General features: G+C 39.5%; 1 protein-coding gene across 1 annotated transcript in view; it reads left to right on the plus strand.

Annotated features, from left to right (window-relative positions):
* Positions 1 to 11800, plus strand: part of BRAF (B-Raf proto-oncogene, serine/threonine kinase) — a 375820-nt gene extending 364020 nt beyond the window's left edge. The window contains exon 16 of the mRNA XM_053719002.1: positions 11341 to 11800. Coding sequence (XP_053574977.1) covers positions 11341 to 11520 — 180 coding nt within the window. The 3' untranslated portion in view covers positions 11521 to 11800. The remainder of the gene's footprint in view (positions 1 to 11340) is intronic.
* The last annotated feature ends 6288 nt before the right edge of the window (positions 11801 to 18088 follow it).

Consider the following 18088-nt stretch of genomic DNA (forward strand, 5'->3'; position numbering starts at 1 on the left):
AACCTTCAAGTTGGAGTAAATCCAAACCGTTTAAGAAACCAAAGCCAGCCCCCAAGTCTGCATGAAGGTACAGCCCTCATTCCAGCTCAGCTTGTAGGGGGCAGATTGAGATTTTTCCAAGACATTTGGGCAGATTCTGTCCAAAATCAATGGATTCAGAGTATTGTCTCTCAAGGGTATCAAATAGGATTCAGAATAAGACCTCCTGTGAGAAGATTTTTTCTCTCACGCATTCCAGCACATCCAGTAAAGGCTTTCAGGCCTGAAGCTTTCAGGGGTAATCATACCAGTTCCGTTTCAGGAACAGGGTCTGTGGTTTTATTCAAATCTATTCATTGTCCCAAAGAAAGAAAACTCATTCAGGCCTGTTCTGGATCTGAAAATTTTGAATCGTTATGTAAGAGTGCCAACTTTCAAAATGGTGACTATAAGGACTATTCTGCCTTTTGTTCAGCAAGGGCATAATATGTCCACAATAGACTTACAGGATGCATATCTTCATATTCCGATTCATCCAGACCACTATCAGTTTCTGAGATTCTCTTTTCTAGACAAGCATTACCAATTTGTTGCTCTTTTTTATTTGGCCTAGCGACAGCTCCAAGAATCTTTTCAAAGGTTATCGGTGCCCTACTCTCTGTAATCAAAGAACAGGGTATTGCAGTGTTTCCTTATTTGGACGATATCTTGGTACTAGCTCAGTCTTTACATTCTGCAGAATCTCACACAAATCAACTAGTGTTGTTTCTTCAAAGACATGTTTGGAGGATCAATTTACCAAAAAGTTCTTTGATTCCTCAGTCAAGTGTCACCTTTTTAGGTTTCCAGATAGATTCAGTGTCCATGACTCTGTCTCTAAAGGACAAGAGACGATTAAAATTGGTTTCAGCTTGTCGGAACCTTCAGTCTCAATCATTCCCTTCAGTAGCTATGTGCATGGAAGTTTTAGGTCTCATGACTGCAGCATCGGACGCGATCCCCTTTGCTCATTTTCATATGAGACCTCTCCAGCTTTGTATGCTGAATCAATGGTGCAGGGATTATACAAAGATATCACAATTAATATCCTTAAATCCCAATGTTCGACTATCTCTGACTTGGTGGTTAAATCACCATTGTATAGTTCAAGGGGCCTCTCTTGTTCGTCAAACCTGCACTGTGATCACAACAGATGCAAGTCTTTCAGGTTGGGGAGCTGTCTTGGGATCTCTGACAGCACAAGGGGTTTGGAAATCTTAAGAGGTGAGGTTACCAATCAATATTTTAGAACTCTCTGCTATTTTCAGGGCTCTTCAGGTTTGGCCTCTGTTGAAGAGTGAGCCATTCAGACAATATCACAATTGTGGCATATGTCAATCATCAGGGTGGGACTCACAGTCCCCAAGCTATGAAAGAAGTATCTCGGATACTTGCTTGGGCAGAATCCCGCTCCTGTCTAATTCCTGTGGTTCATATCCCAGGTATAGACAATTGGGAAGCGGATTATCTCAACCGTCTGACTTTACATCCGGGGGAGTGGTCGCTCCATCCAGATGTGTTTTCTCAAATTGTTCAGATGTGTGGTCTACCAGAAATAGATCCGATGGCTTACCATCTAAACTAGAAACTACCCAGGTACCTGTCCAGGTCCAGGGATCCTCAGACGGAAGCGGTGGATGCGTTAGCAGTTCCTTGGTGTTGCCAACCTGCTTATATCTTCCCGCCTCTGGTTCTTCTTCCAAGAGTGATTTCCAAGATCATCATGGAACAATAGTTTGTGTTGCTGGTAGCTCCAGCATGGCCTTACAGGTTCTGGTATGTGGATCTTGTTTGTATGTCCAGTTGCCAACCTTGGCCACTTCCTTTAAGGCCAGACCTTCTGTCTCAAGGTCCGTTTTTCCATCAGGATCTCAAATCATTAAATTTGAAGGTATGGAAAGTGAACGCTTAGTCATAGAGGTTTCTCTGACTCAGTGATTAATACTATGTTACAGGCTCGTAAATCTGTTTCTAGGAAGATTTATTATCGAGTTTGGAAGACATATTTCATGGTGTTCTTCTCATAAATTCTCCTGGCATTCTTTTAGAATTCCTAAAATTTTACAGTTTCTTCAGGATGGTTTGGATAAGGGTTTGTCTGCAATTTCCTTGAAGGGACAAATATCTGCTCTTTCTGTTTTATTTCACAGAAAGATTGCTAAGCTTCCTGATATTCACTGTTTTGTACCGGCTTTGGTCCTTATTAAGCCTGTCATTAAATCAATCTCTCCTCCTTGGAGTCTTAATTTGGTTTTGAAGGCTGTACAGGCCCCTCCGTTTGAGCCTATGCATTCTTTGGACATTAAACTAGTTTCTTGGAAAGTGGTGTTCCTTTTGGCCATCTCTTCTGCTAGAAGCGTTTCCGAATTATCTGCTCTTTCTTGTGAATCTCCTTTTCTGATTTTCCATCAGGATAGGGCAGTTTTGCGGACTTCATTTAAATTTCTACCTAAGGTTGTGATTTCTAACAACATTAATAGAGAAATTGTTGTCCCTTCTTTGTGTCCTAAACCTAAGAATTCTTTGGAGAGATCCTTGCATTCTTTGGATGTGGTAAGAGCTTTGAAATATTAAGTTAAAGCTACTAAAGACTTCAGGAAGACCTTTAGTCTATTTGTTATCTTTTCTGGTTCTAGGAAAGGTCAGAAGGCTTCTGCCATTTCCTTGGCATCTTGGTTAAAGCTTTTAATTCATCAGGCTTATTTGGAGTCGGTTCAGGCCCCGCCTCAGAGAATTACAGCTCATTCTACTAGATCAGTCTCCATTTCGTGGGCTTTTAATTTGATCAGATTTGCAAAGCTTCTTTGCATACATTTACTAAATTCTACAGTTTCTATGTATTTGCTTTTTCGGAAGCAGTTTTTGGTAGAAAAGTTTTTCAGGCAGCTGTTTGTTTGATTTCTCTGCTTATGTTTACTTTTTTTCTTTTCATTATGAGAATAAACTTATATTTTGGGTTGTGGATTTTTTTTTTCCAGCGGAAAATGGCTGTTATTATTTTATTCCTCGCTCTGTAGTGATTTTTCTGTGGAGTTCCACATCTTGGGTATTTCTATCCCATATGTCACTAGCTCATGGACTCATGCCAATTACATGAAAGAAAACATAATTTATGTAAGAACTTACCCGATAAATTCATTTCTTTCATATTGGCAAGAGTCCATGAGACCCACCCTATTTATGGTGGTTATGATTTTTTGTATAAAGCACAATTATTTCCAAATTCCTTTGATGCTTTTTACTCCTTTCTTTATCACCCCACTGCTTGGCTATTCGTTAAACTGAAGTGTGGGTGTGGTGAGGGGTGTATTTATAGGCATTTTGAGGTTTGGGAAGCTTTGCCCCTCCTGGTAGGATTGTATATCCCATACGTCACTAGCTCATGGACTCGTGCCAATATGAAAGAAATGAATTTATCAGGTAAGTGCTTACATAAATTATGTTTTTCTCACAAATCAGCGACGCTTTAAGATTGCGTCTACCTATCTTGCCCTTCAGTCCTCCTCCAGCCCCGTTGTGCCTCAGTGTATGGAGGTGATCGGGCTCATGGTTTCCAGCATCGATGTCATTCCATTCGCCGGGTTCCATCTCCGACCTCTTCAGTTGTGCATGTTGAGTCAGTGGAACGGCGATCATACAGACTTATCCCAACAGATTTCTCTGGACGATCGGATGAGGGACTCCCTCTCTTGGTGGATCCGTCCGGAACAACTGTCCCAAGGGACATCCTTCCTGAGACCGTCCTGGGAGATTGTGTGCACGGACGTGAGTCTGACAGGATGGGGAGCTGTTTGAGATGCCAGGATGGCACAAGGGAATCAGGCCTTTTTTTAGACAGTCTGCTCCTCCCTGGAGCTTGAACTTGGTTCTGAAGGTGTTGCAGAGGGTTCCGTTTGAACCTATGTAATCTATTGACATTAAGATTCTTTCTTGAAATGTTCTTTCTGTTGGCTATTGCATCGGCACGCAGAGTCTCTGAGTTGGCGGCCTTGCAATGTTAGCCTCCTTATTTGGTCTTTCACGCTGATAAGGCTGTTCTTCGCACTGGTTTGGGATTTCTTCTCAAGGTTGTGTCCAAACGTAATATCAATCAGGAAATAGTTGTTGCTTCTCTGTGTCCTAACCCCTCTTCTCCTAAGGGAGGTTATTTTATAATTTGGATGTGGTTCAAGCCTTGAAGTTTTTTATCTTAAGGCTACAAAGGATTTCAGACAGTCTACATCTTTTCTTTCATGTAATTAGCAAGAGTCCATGAGCTAGTGACGTATGGGATATACATTCCTACCAGGAGGGGCAAAGTTTCCCAAACCTCAAAATGCCTATAAATACACCCCTCACCACACCCACAAATCAGTTTTACAAACTTTGCCTCCTGTGGAGGTGGTGAAGTAAGTTTGTGCTAGATTCTTCGTTGATATGCGCTCTGCAGCAGGTTGGAGCCCGGTTTTCCTCTCAGCGTGCAGTGAATGTCAGAGGGATGTGAGGAGAGTATTGCCTATTTGAATTCAATGATCTCCTTCTACGGGGTCTATTTCATAGGTTCTCTGTTATCGGTCGTAGAGATTCATCTCTTACCTCCCTTTTCAGATCGACGATATACTCTTATATATACCATTACCTCTACTGATTCTCGTTTCAGTACTGGTTTGGCTTTCTACTACATGTAGATGAGTGTCCTGGGGTAAGTAAGTCTTATTTTCTGTGACACTCTAAGCTATGGTTGGGCACTTTTATATAAAGTTCTAAATATATGTGTTTAAACATTTATTTGCCTTGATTCAGGATGTTCAACGTTCCTTATTTCAGACAGTCTGTTTCATATTTGGGATAATGCATATGAATTATTCATTTTTTTCTTACCTTAAAATTTGACTTTTTTCCTGTGGGCTGTTAGGCTCGCGGGGGCTGAAAATGCTTCATTTTATTGCGTCATTCTTGGCGCGGACTTTCTTGGCGCAAAATTTTTTTTTGTCATTTCCGGCGTCATACGTGTCGCTGGAAGTTGACGTTTTTGCGCCAAAAAATGTCGGCGTTACCGGATGTGGCACCATTTTTGGCGCCAAAAGCATTTAGGCGCCAAATAATGTGGGCGGCTTTTTTGGCGCTAAAAAATTCGAGCGTCATTATTGTCTCCACAATATTTAAGTCTCATTATTTATTGCTTCTGGTTGCTAGAAGCTTGTTCATTGTCATTTTTTTCCCATTCCTGAAACTGTCATTTAAGGAATTTGATCATTTTTGCTTTATATGTTGTTTTTTCTATTACATATTGCAAGATGTCTCAGATTGACCCTGAATCAGAAGCCACTTCTGGAAAAACGCTTAACTGAGTTTCAGTTCTACCAAAGCTAAGTTCATTTATTTTAAATGTTATAAATGTTTATCTTTAGCTATGGTTTGTAATAAGGTATTATGATATACTTTTACATGCAGAATCCATTAGTGTTTATGATTTATATATTTCCATTCTTACATTTTATGTACAAAAAATATTTAGAAGATTTATAAGAAATATTTTCTGATTCTATTTTAAAGGCTTTGTCTGACTTCGTGCCTTCTAATAACATTTTTAGGTCTTTTTCACTTTTTTAATTATTGAAGTTTCAAATGACCAACAACATACTGATTTATCCTTCTCTGATGATGTTTTTTTTCTTTCAGAAAATTTCTTCATCAGATATTGACACTAACAAATCTACTTTTTTTATTATTTTTCTATTATTAAAGTACATTTGTTCTTTGTTGAAAAGGTGTTGATTATTTTGGATATTAAGGTAACTAGTTCTTTAAGACTAGCTGACACTATTTCTGCCTATTTATTTCTTCTGTGTTTTCAGAGGTTTTCTTTCCAATTCCCCATTCTAGGGAATGGAATAGGCTGAGAATTTTCTTTTATTCCTTTTTCAAAGGTTTTAAACTATATTCTTTGCCAGCAGTTAAATTCAATTTGGAGGGTTCTCCAATTTATTGGGGCTATCTCTACTTCTACTAATTATGCTATTGTTTCTATAGCAAAATAGTATTTATTTTCCTTTAGATAGTTGTATCTTATTTATGGAAAATTATTTAGTTTCAGGTACTTTTCTTGGTCCTGTGATTTATTTGGATATTTCAATTGCTTCATTTTTTCTGTTTACTTTAAGATCAAGTATCAGATTATGATTTATTTTAGCATTTTTAAAGGACAACATTTACTAGACTAGGTGCTGTTGCATTTGTCTTGTTGTTTTGCATTTATTGATTATGCAAGTCCACTGTATTGACTGGTCCTTTTAACTGGACTATCATGCTAATAATTTCATTTGTGTCTTCATTTTATTGAATATTTTCGCAAATGAGGGTTAATCTATGTCTTTAGCTATTTTAGCTAGAAGAATTTTGTTCTAAGATAATCAATTATTTGTTTTATAATTGGATTCAATTCTTAACTGTTACTCTGGGCTTCAAGATTGAGTTCTAAGACTAAAACTTTAAGCTTATTCTAGTTTAGTTGTTCTTATTAAGGAACGAATTCCTGAGTTCTTTCCCAAGTAACATGTTTATAATTAGGGTTCGAAATCAGCTCCCTAATATTGCGATGTACATGCCGTATTCCAGCTTGGCTGGTAAGGGGCAGGTTAAGACTTCTTTGAAATTTATTTGGTTCTATTTTGTCCAAATTTCTTTGATTTTATTCCAGTAAGGCTAACACTTTCTTTAAGTGTGTTTCTGTCCTATATATTTTGGGTATTGTTGAAGCATGGCTGGGCACCCATGGGGTTCAAGCGCTGCTCAGACCTGGAATCTTCTGGGGTATTTCTTCCAGTTCCTTTTTTAGGAACCGGGTTTGGAGTTTTATTCAAACTATTTTGCCTTTTTATGGTCATTGATAGCATTATTTGTTTTCATTAGATACAATAAATGCATATTTTCATTTTTCTGTTTTCATTCAGATTATTTTCTGAGGATGCGGAATCTCATATGATTCACTTGCTCTTCAGGACATAGTTAGAGGATCTTTTTTTCGAAAGCTCTTGATTCCTCACACAAGGGTCACCTTTTTTAGGTTTCCAGAAAGTTTGTGTCACTGTCTTTGTCTCTATCAGACAAGGGATAATTCTATTGGGTTCCGTCTGTCGGTACCTTTAGTATTTATTATTTCCTTCAGTTGCTATATATGCATAGAAGTTTTAGGTCTTATGGCCACGGCATTGGATTCAATTCCCTTTGCTCATTTTCACTAGAAAGAACCTTTCCAGTCTTTTATGAGTGTCGTTTCTTCTAGAATATGGTTGGAGGATCAATTTACCAAAAAGTTTGTTGATTCCTCAGACAAGGGTAACCTTTTTAGGTTTCCTGATAGATTCAGTGTCCTTGACTCTGTCTCTGACGGACAAGAGATGTCTGAAATTGGTTTCAGCTTGTCGAAACCTTCAGTCTCAATCTTTCCCTTCGGTAGCCTTATGCATGGAAATTCTAGGTCTTATGACTGCTGCATTGGACTCGGTTCCCTTTGCTCGTTTTCACATGCAACCTCTTCAGCTCTGTATGCTGAACCAGTGGTGCAGGGATTATACAAAGATATCTCAATTAATATCTTTAAAACCGATTGTTCGACACTTTCTGACGTGGTGGACAGACAACCATCGTTTAATTCAGGGGGCTTCTTTTGTTCTTCCAACCTGGACTGAGATTTCAACAGATGCAAGTCTGACAGGTTGGGGAGCTGTTTGGGGGTCTCTGACAGCACAAGAGGTTTGGGAATCTCAGGAGGTGAGATTACCAATCAATATTTTGGAACTCCATGCAATTTTTAGAGCTCTTCAGTCATGGCCTCTTCTAAAGAGAGAGTCGTTCATTTGTTTTCAGACGGACAATGTCACAACTGTGGCATATGTCAATCATCAAGGAGGGACTCACAGTCCTCTGGCTATGAAAGAAGTATCTCGAATTCTGGTTTGGGCGGAATCCAGCTCCTGTCTAATTTCTGCGGTTCATATCCCAGGTATTGACAATTGGGAAGCGGATTATCTCAGTCACCAAACGTTACATCCGGGCAAATGGTCTCTTCACCCAGAGGTATTTCTTCAGATTGTTCAAATGTGGGGACTTCCAGAAATAGATCTGATGGCTTCTAAACAGGTATCTGTCCAGATCCAGGGATCCTCAGGCGGAGGCATTGGATGCATTGTCACTTCCTTGGAAGTGTCATCCTGCCTATATCTTTCCACCTCTAGTTCTTCTTCCAAGAGTAATTTCCAAGATTCTAAGGGGTGCTCGTCTGTTCTGCTGGTGGCTCCAGCATGGCCTCACAGGTTTTGGTATACAGATCTTGTCCGGATGGCCACTTGCCAACCGTGGACTCTTCCGTTAAGACCAGACCTTCTATCACAAGGTCCTTTTTTCCATCAGGATCTCAAATCCTTAAATTTGAAGGTATAGAGATTGAACGCTTGATTCTCAGTCATAGAGGTTTCTCTGATTCTCTGATTAATACTATCTTACAGGCTCGTAAATCTGTATCTAGGAAGATATATTATCGAGTCTGGAAGGTTTACATTTCTTGGTGTTTTTCTCATCATTTTTTCTTGGCATTCTTTTAGAATTCCTAGAATTTTACAGTTTCTTCAGGATGGTTTGGATAAAGGTTTGTCTGCAAGTTCCTTGAAGGACAAATCTCTGCTCTTTCTGTTCTTTTTCACAGAAAGATTACTAGTCTTCCTGTTATTCATTGTTTTGTACAAGCTTTGGTTCGTATAAAACCTGTTATTAAGTCAATTTCTCCTCCTTGGAGTTTGAATTTGGTTCTGGGGGCTCTTCAAGCTCCTCCGTTTGAACCTATGCATTCGCTGGACATTAAATTACTTTCTTGGAAAGTTTTGTTTCTTTTGGCCATCTCTTCTGCTAGAAGAGTTTCTGGTTTATCTGCTCTTTCTTGTGAGTCTCCTTTTCTGATTTTTCATCAGGATAAGGCGGTGTTGCGAACTTCTTTTCAATTTTTACCTAAGGTTGTGAATTCTAACAACATTAGTAGAGAAATTGTGGTTCCTTCATTGTGTCCTAATCCTAAGAATCCTAAGGAAAGATCGTTGCATTCTTTGGATGTAGTTAGAACTTTGAAATATTATGTTGAAGCTACTAAAAATTTCCGAAAGACTTCTAGTCTAATTGTTATCTTTTCCGGTTCTAGGAAAGGTCAGAAGGCCTCTGCCATTTCTTTGGCGTCTTGGTTAAAGTCTTTGATTCATCATGCTTATGTCGAGTCGGGTAAAACTCCGCCTCAAAGGATTACAGCTCATTCTACTAGGTCAGTTTCTACTTCCTGGGCGTTTAGGAATGAAGCTTCGGTTGATCAGATTTGCAAAGCAGCAACTTGGTCTTCTTTTCATACTTTTACTAAATTCTACCATTTTGATGTGTTTTCTTCTTCTGAAGCAGTTTTTGGTAGAAAAGTACTTCAGGCAGCTGTTTTAGTATGATTCTTCTGCTTATAATTTCAGTTTTTTTCATTATAAGATTTAAAATTTATTTTGGGTGTGGATTATTTTCAGCGGAATTGGCTGTCTTTATTTTATCCCTCCCTCTCTAGTGACTCTTGCGTGGAAGATCCACATCTTGGGTATTCATTATCCCATACGTCACTAGCTCATGGACTCTTGCTAATTACATGAAAGAAAACATAATTTATGTAAGAACTTACCTGATAAATTCATTTCTTTCATATTAGCAAGAGTCCATGAGGCCCACCCTTTTTTGTGGTGGTTATTATTTTTTTGTATAAAGCACAATTATTCCAATTCCTTATTTTTTATGCTTTCGCACTTTTGTCTTATCACCCCACTTCTTGGCTATGCGTTAAACTGATTTGTGGGTGTGGTGAGCGGTGTATTTATAGGCATTTTGAGGTTTGGGAAACTTTGCCCCTCCTGGTAGGAATGTATATCCCATACGTCACTAGCTCATGGACTCTTGCTAATATGAAAGAAATGAATTTATCAGGTAAGTTCTTACATAAATTATGTTTTTGTGGTGTATTCAGGGACGCACAAGGGGCAGAAAGCCTCTTCAACTTCTTTGTCCTTTTGGTTGAGGATCATGATTCGCTTAGCCTACGAGACAGTGGGGCATAAGCCTCCTCAGAGGATAATGACTCATTCAACTAGAGCTGTGGCTTCTTCTTGGGCCTTCAAGAATAAGGCCTCTATGGAGCAGATTTGTAAGGCAGCTACCTGGTCCTTCTTACATACTTTTACAAAATTGATGTTTTTGCTTCTGCGGAAGCAGTTTTTGGGAGAGGTTTTGCAGGCTGTGGTGCCCTCTGATTAGGGTCCGCATTTTTTTTGCTCTTGCGTTTTTCATTCAGTGTCCTCTTGAGCTTGGTCATTTGTTTTCCATAAGTAATGAATGAAGCCGTGGACTCTCCTCCCCTTTAGCTGGAAAACATAAATTATGCTTACCTGAATTGTATTTCCATCGCGGGGAGGAAAGTCCACAGCTCCCGCCCGTTGCGCCGGTGGGTGGACCTAAATTTAGTTTTTATTCTTCTGGCACCATTTATACCCTGATGTTTCTCCTATTGTTCCTTGTTCCCTCAGCAAAATAACTGGGGGAGGTATTTAAGCCTTTGGCTGGGGTGTCTTTGCCTTCTCCTGGTTGCAAGGTTCTTAATTCCCACAATTAATGAATGAAGCCATGGACTTGTCAGGTAAGCATAATTTGTTTTTTAAGTAAATCTGCAGTTTGAATTTTTATTGAATGTTTGCTTAGTATACCACTAAATAAATAAAAAAAAAAAACTATAAAATAGTTTAGTAATTTGAGTTGATATATTTGTAAAGTAGCCATATACTACTACTATTAAATCCGCATACTAGAGGTTAAAGGGTCATTATTGTAAAAAAAAAAAAAAAAAGTACATGCTCTAATCCATTAAGCTTGTCATTTTATGACTCCTGGATCCTAGACTATTGTGGATTTTAACCCCTTACAAAGGTTTTATGCTCGCTTTAGAAATACAGCATGGGACCCAAGAAAACACAGCTGATCAGCAGCGCACATCTGAGTTGAGACTAGTGCTGCTGATTGCATCAGCGGTGTTTTTTTAGTTTTGTTAAACACACAGTAGGCTAGGGTCGATAGTACCGATTAGAGCATGTTTGTTTTTTACTATAATGGCCCTTTACTTGTGCACAAAATCTAGAATTCTATAACATATTTTAACATTTTAAAGAAGTTTTTTTTTTTTTTTTTAGACAAATCAAATATTATGCATTTTAAAAGTTTTCAGGTATCTGTTGTGCTTCTATCTCCAACCTGCCTTTATTTAGTGTTTTCTCTTGATAGATTCTTGCATCCATTGAGCTCCTGGCCCGGTCGTTGCCAAAAATTCACCGCAGTGCATCTGAACCGTCCTTGAATCGAGCTGGGTTTCAGACCGAAGACTTCAGTCTGTATGCTTGTGCTTCTCCAAAAACACCCATCCAGGCTGGAGGATATGGTGGGTTCCTGACATACAGACTATAAGGGCATACACCACCCACTATATCCTTGCAAGTACTTAAACCCCTGCTGGCAGGAGTCTGGAAATCTTAATTTAGCGCCACATACAACGTTGTAATATGTTGGGATGTATAATCAAATTCTTGTATATTTACCTGTAGAAATATTTGTAAATTTGTATATAGCTGAAAACCATATTTTCCATGAAATACTGTTTTTGTTTTGTTTTCAGTTTAATTTGTTTAGTTTGTTTTTGTTTTGTAGGAATAGTTCTGCACTGAATTTAGTATCAGTGTTTTGGAATATATTGAATGGTATAAAATTACATTACTAAAGTTGTTTGTTCATGCTTGTTACAGAAAAGCTCTTGTCGCATGGAATAGTTTAATTGAAATGTGTGTTCTATGCACTACAGTTTCTAAAGAAAACATTTATTAGCTTCATGGACTCTTACAGTCTGTATTTAGAAGGGAAATATTTATTCATACAGAAGGAATTTATTCATATGAAACTAATATATTTGTATATTGGGTTTATACGTTGTATATTTAAGTGTAGACTTAAATTTTTAATTGCTCTATGAGCATTACTTTGAGCTGAGCAGTAATATTTTCCGGTTTATGTATTGAATTTTTCTTGATTTAAAGGGACAGTCTACACCAGAATTTTTATTGTTTTAAAAGATAGATAATCCCTTTATTACCCATTCCCCAGTTTTGCATAACCAACACAGTTATGTTTATCTACTTTTTACCTCTGTGATTATCTTGTATCTAAGCCTCTGCAAACTGCCCCTTTATTACAGTTCTTTTGACAGACTTGCAGTTTAGCCAAAATGCTGGCTCCCAGATAACTTCACGTGCATGAGCACAGTGTTATCTATATGAAAAACATGAACTAACACCCTCTAGTGGTGAAAAACTGTTAAAATGCATTCTGAAAAGAGGTGGCCTTCAAGATATAAGAAATTAGCATATGAACCTCAAAGGTTAAGCTTTCAACTAAGAATACCAAGAGAACAAAGCAAAATTGGTGATAAAAGTACATTGGAAAATTGTTTAAAATTACATGCCCTATCTGAATCATGAAAGTTTATTTTGGACTAGACTGTCCCTTTAATTGGTCCCCTTATTTTTTTTATTTTTTTATATCTATATATATTTATTGTTATTTTTCATTTCCTTTTTTTTCACTTTTAGTCATTAACTCATAGAATTAATATATTCGGCAAATTATGTTTTTAACTTTTTAAAAATAGTTGTGCACAAGCAGAGATCTGCTGAAAGAAATGGTCAAATCAATATTAAATTGATAAATGTTACAATATGCTGGCAATGTTGATTAGGGAGTGGAGGAATATTCATTTTAGCTGCAGTTTATCAGAATAACCTATGATTTCTGCCCAAATCATAGATCTGTGAATTTTGAAGATCATCATTCATCTGTGGGATGCATAGTTTAAGCAGTCAGTAGTTGTGTGATCTACTTGGTGATACCCTATCTTTGGTAGAATTTTATAAATGTAATATATGTATAGGTAAGTCCTTTCTCTTCATATCCATGAACAGTACTGAATAGAATCTCCATCTAGTTTAGAATGTTTCATGGGCATCTTTGGAGCATTGAATAAACAATACACTGTGTTTTGTTCAGTGTGTCACTCAACAGGATGCTCTTAATACAAAGTACTACACTTTTAGCAGATACTCTGTAAGAACCAAAGTTATTCTCTGTGTAGCCCCTGACTACAGCTAGATAAGGCTGAGAACTTGGGTTGCATTCTGTCTTTTTTTTAGCATGGGCAGAACCGGACTTCTTGCCTTAATAGCTATCACAGATTAATAAACCATCTCAGATATGCCTTCCTGTAGAGACCACAGCCCCCTTGTAGGGTTGTGACAAAGTAATGATCTTCTCTCCCTCATCTCATACTTGCCCCTGTGCTGTGACAAGGCACAAATCATTCCAAGCCTGTTTTTGTTTGGCTTTTTTTAACATTGTGCTGGGAATGGACAACTAAAAAAACAAACAGAAAAGGGGAATGTTTTTACACTAGATATAGAGATATATAGATATTTAAATCACGTTTAAGCAGGTGTTTTCTTTTAGAGACTTTCCAGCACAAATAATTCCGTAGTTTTATGTAGCATATATAGCCTCAGAATAGCTTTGATTAAAAGGACACCAGTGCATCTTAAAGAACATTTCTCCAACATAGGTGTGTCCGGTCCACGGCGTCATCCTTACTTGTGGGATATTCTCTTCCCCAACAGGAAATGGCAAAGAGCCCAGCAAAGCTGGTCACATGATCCCTCCTAGGCTCCGCCTTCCCCAGTCATTCTCTTTGCCGTTGCACAGGCAACATCTCCACGGAGATGGCTTAGAGTTTTTTTGGTGTTTAAATGTAGTTTTTATTCTTCAATCAAGAGTTTATTTTAAAATAGTGCTGGTATGTACTATTTACTCTGAAACAGAAAAGAGATGAAGATTTCTGTTTGTAAGAGGAAAATGATTTTAGCAACCGTTACTAAAATCGATGGCTGTTTCCACACAGGACTGTTGAGAGGAATTAACTTCAGTTAGGGGAAACAGTGAGCAGACTTTTGCTGCTTGAGGTATGACACATTTCTAACAAGACTTGGTAATGCTGGAAGCTGTCATTTTCCCTATGGGATCCGGTAAGCCATTTTTATTAAATAAGAATAAAGGGCTTCACAAGGGCTTTAAAGACTGGTAGACATTTTTCTGGGCTAAAACGATTGATTTATAAGCATTTTTAATAGTTTATAGCTTTGAGGAGTTATTTTATTCTTGGGAATTATGTTAAAGAAACGGCAGGCACTGTATTGGACACCTTTTTCACTGGGGGCCTTCTCTAATCATAGGCAGAGCCTCATTTTCGCGCCACTAATGCGCAGTTGTTTTTGGGAAGCAAGGCATGCAGATGCATGTGTGAGGAGCTCAGATACATAGAAAAAGCTTTCTGAAGGCGTCATTTGGTATCGTATTCCCCTCTGGGCTTGGTTGGGTCTCAGCAAAGCAGATACCAGGGACTTTATAGGGGTTAAATATAAAAACGGCTCCGGTTCCGTTATTTTAAGAGTTAAAGCTTTCAAATTTGGTGTGCAATACTTTTAAGGCTTTAAGACACTGTGGTGAAATTTTGGTGAATTTTGAACAATTCCTTCATACTTTTTCACATATTCAGTAATAAAGTGTGTTCAGTTTAAAATTTCAAGTGACAGTAACGGTTTTATTTTAAAACGTTTTTTGTACTTTGTTATCAAGTTTATGCCTGTTTAACATGTCTGAACTATCAGATAGACTATGTTCTGTATGTGAGGAAGCCAAGGTTCCTTCTCATTTAAATAGATGTGATGTATGTGACAAACAATTTAGAGAAAATGATGCCCAAGATGATTCCTCAAGTGAGGGGAGTAAGCATGGTACTGCATCATCCCCTCCTTCGTCTACGCCAGTCTTGCCCACACAGGAGGCCCCTAGTACATCTAGTGCGCCAATACTCCTTACTATGCAACAATTAACGGCTGTAATGGATAATTCTATCAAAAACATTTTAGCCAAAATGCCCACTTATCAGCGAAAGCGCGACTGCTCTGTTTTAGAAAATACTGAAGAGCATGAGGACGCTGATGATAATGGTTCTGACATGCCCCTACACCAGTCTGAGGGGGCCAGGGAGGTTTTGTCTGAGGGAGAAATTTCAGATTCAGGGAAAATTTCTCAACAAGCTGAACCTGATGTGATTACATTCAAATTTAAATTGGAACATCTCCGCGCTCTGCTTAAGGAGGTGTTGTCTACTCTGGATGATTGTGACAATTTGGTCATTCCAGAGAAATTATGTAAGATGGACAAGTTCCTAGAGGTCCCGGGGCCCCCCGAAGCTTTTCCTATACCCAAGCGGGTGGCGGACATTGTAAACAAAGAATGGGAAAGGCCCGGCATTCCTTTTGTCCCTCCCCCTATATTTAAGAAATTGTTTCCTATGGTCGACCCCAGAAAGGACTTATGGCAGACAGTCCCCAAGGTCGAGGGGGCGGTTTCTACTCTAAACAAACGCACTACTATCCCTATAGAAGATAGTTGTGCTTTCAAAGATCCTATGGATAAAAAATTAGAGGGTTTGCTTAAAAAGATGTTTGTTCAGCAAGGTTACCTTCTACAACCAATTTCATGCATTGTTCCTGTCACTACAGCAGCGTGTTTCTGGTTCGATGAACTAGAAAAGTCGCTCAATAAAGATTCTTCTTATGAGGAGATTATGGACAGAGTTCACGCTCTTAAATTGGCTAACTCTTTTACTTTAGACGCCACTTTGCAATTAGCTAGATTAGCGGCGAAAAATTCAGGGTTTGCTATTGTGGCGGGCAGAGCGCTTTGGCTAAAATCTTGGTCAGCGGATGCGTCTTCCAAGAACAAATTGCTTAACATACCTTTCAAGGGGAAAACGCTGTTTGGCCCTGACTTGAAAGAGATTATTTCAGATATCACTGGGGGTAAGGGCCACGCCCTTCCTCAGGATAGGTCTTTTAAGGCTAAAAATAAACCAAATTTTCGTCCCTTTCGCAGAAACAGACCAGCCTCAAGTTCTACATCCTCTAAGCAAGAGGGTAATACTTCTCAAACCAAGCCAGCCTGGAGGCCAATGCAAGGCTGGAACAAAGGTAAGCAGGCTAAGAAACCTGCCACTGCTACCAAGACAGCATGAGATGTTGGCCCCCGATCCGGGACCGGATCTGGTGGGGGGCAGACTTTCTCTCTTCGCTCAGGCTTGGGCAAGAGATGTTATGGATCCTTGGGCGCTAGAAATAGTCTCCCAAGGTTATCTTCTGGAATTCAAGGAGCTACCCCCAAGGGGGAGGTTCCACAGGTCTCAATTGTCTTCAGACCACATAAAAAGACAGGCATTCTTACATTGTGTAGAAGACCTGTTAAAAATGGGAGTGATTCATCCTGTTCCATTAGGAGAACAAGGGATGGGATTCTACTCCAATCTGTTCATAGTTCCCAAAAAAGAGGGAACATTCAGACCAATCTTAGATCTCAAGATCCTAAACAAATTTCTCAAGGTTCCATCGTTCAAAATGGAAACCATTCGGACAATTCTTCCTACCATCCAGGAAGGTCAATTCATGACCACGGTGGATTTAAAGGATGCGTATCTACATATTCCTATCCACAAGGAACATCATCGGTTCCTAAGGTTCGCCTTTCTGGACAAGCATTACCAGTTTGTGGCACTTCCATTCGGATTAGCCACTGCTCCAAGAATTTTCACAAAGGTACTAGGGTCCCTTCTAGCGGTGCTAAGACCAAGGGGCATTGCAGTAGTACCTTACTTGGACGACATACTGATTCAAGCGTCGTCTCTACCACAAGCAAAGGCTCATACGGACATTGTCCTGGCCTTTCTCAGATCTCACGGGTGGAAAGTGAACGTAGAAAAAAGTTCTCTATCTCCGTCAACAAGAGTTCCCTTCTTGGGAACAATAATAGACTCCTTAGAAATGAGGATTTTTCTGACAGAGGCCAGAAAATCAAAACTTCTAAGCTCTTGTCAAGTACTTCATTCTGTTCTTCTTCCTTCCATAGCGCAGTGCATGGAAGTAATAGGTTTGATGGTCGCGGCAATGGACATAGTTCCTTTTGCGCGAATTCATCTAAGACCATTACAACTGTGCATGCTCAGTCAATGGAATGGGGATTATACAGACTTGTCTCCGACGATACAAGTAGATCAGAGGACCAGAGATTCACTCCGTTGGTGGCTGACCCTGGACAACCTGTCACAAGGGATGAGCTTCCGCAGACCAGAGTGGGTCATTGTCACGACCGACGCCAGTCTGGTGGGCTGGGGCGCGGTCTGGGAACCCCTGAAAGCTCAGGGTCTTTGGTCTCGGGAAGAATCTCTTCTCCCGATAAATATTCTAGAACTGAGAGCGATATTCAATGCTCTCAAGGCTTGGCCTCAGCTAGCAAAGGCCAAATTCATACGGTTTCAATCAGACAACATGACGACTGTTGCGTATATCAACCATCAGGGGGGAACAAGGAGTTCCCTGGCGATGGAAGAAGTGACCAAAATAATTCAATGGGCGGAGACTCACTCCTGCCACTTGTCTGCAATCCACATCCCAGGAGTGGAAAATTGGGAAGCGGATTTTCTGAGTCGTCAGACATTTCATCCGGGGGAGTGGGAACTCCATCCGGAAATCTTTGCCCAAATAATTCAATTGTGGGGCATTCCAGACATGGATCTGATGGCGTCTCGTCAGAACTTCAAGGTTCCTTGCTACGGGTCCAGATCCAGTGATCCCAAGGCGACTCTAGTGGATGCACTAGTAGCACCTTGGAGCTTCAACCTAGCTTATGTGTTCCCACCGTTTCCTCTCATTCCCAGGCTGGTAGCCAGGATCAAACAGGAGAGGGTATCGGTGATCTTGATAGCTCCTGCGTGGCCACGCAGGACTTGGTATGCAGATCTGGTGAATATGTCATCGGCTCCACCATGGAAGCTACCTTTGAGACAGGACCTTCTTGTTCAAGGTCCGTTCGAACATCCGAATCT

The sequence above is a fragment of the Bombina bombina genome, chromosome 6 (assembly GCF_027579735.1).
Source record: "Bombina bombina isolate aBomBom1 chromosome 6, aBomBom1.pri, whole genome shotgun sequence".
Taxonomy (NCBI): domain Eukaryota; kingdom Metazoa; phylum Chordata; class Amphibia; order Anura; family Bombinatoridae; genus Bombina; species Bombina bombina.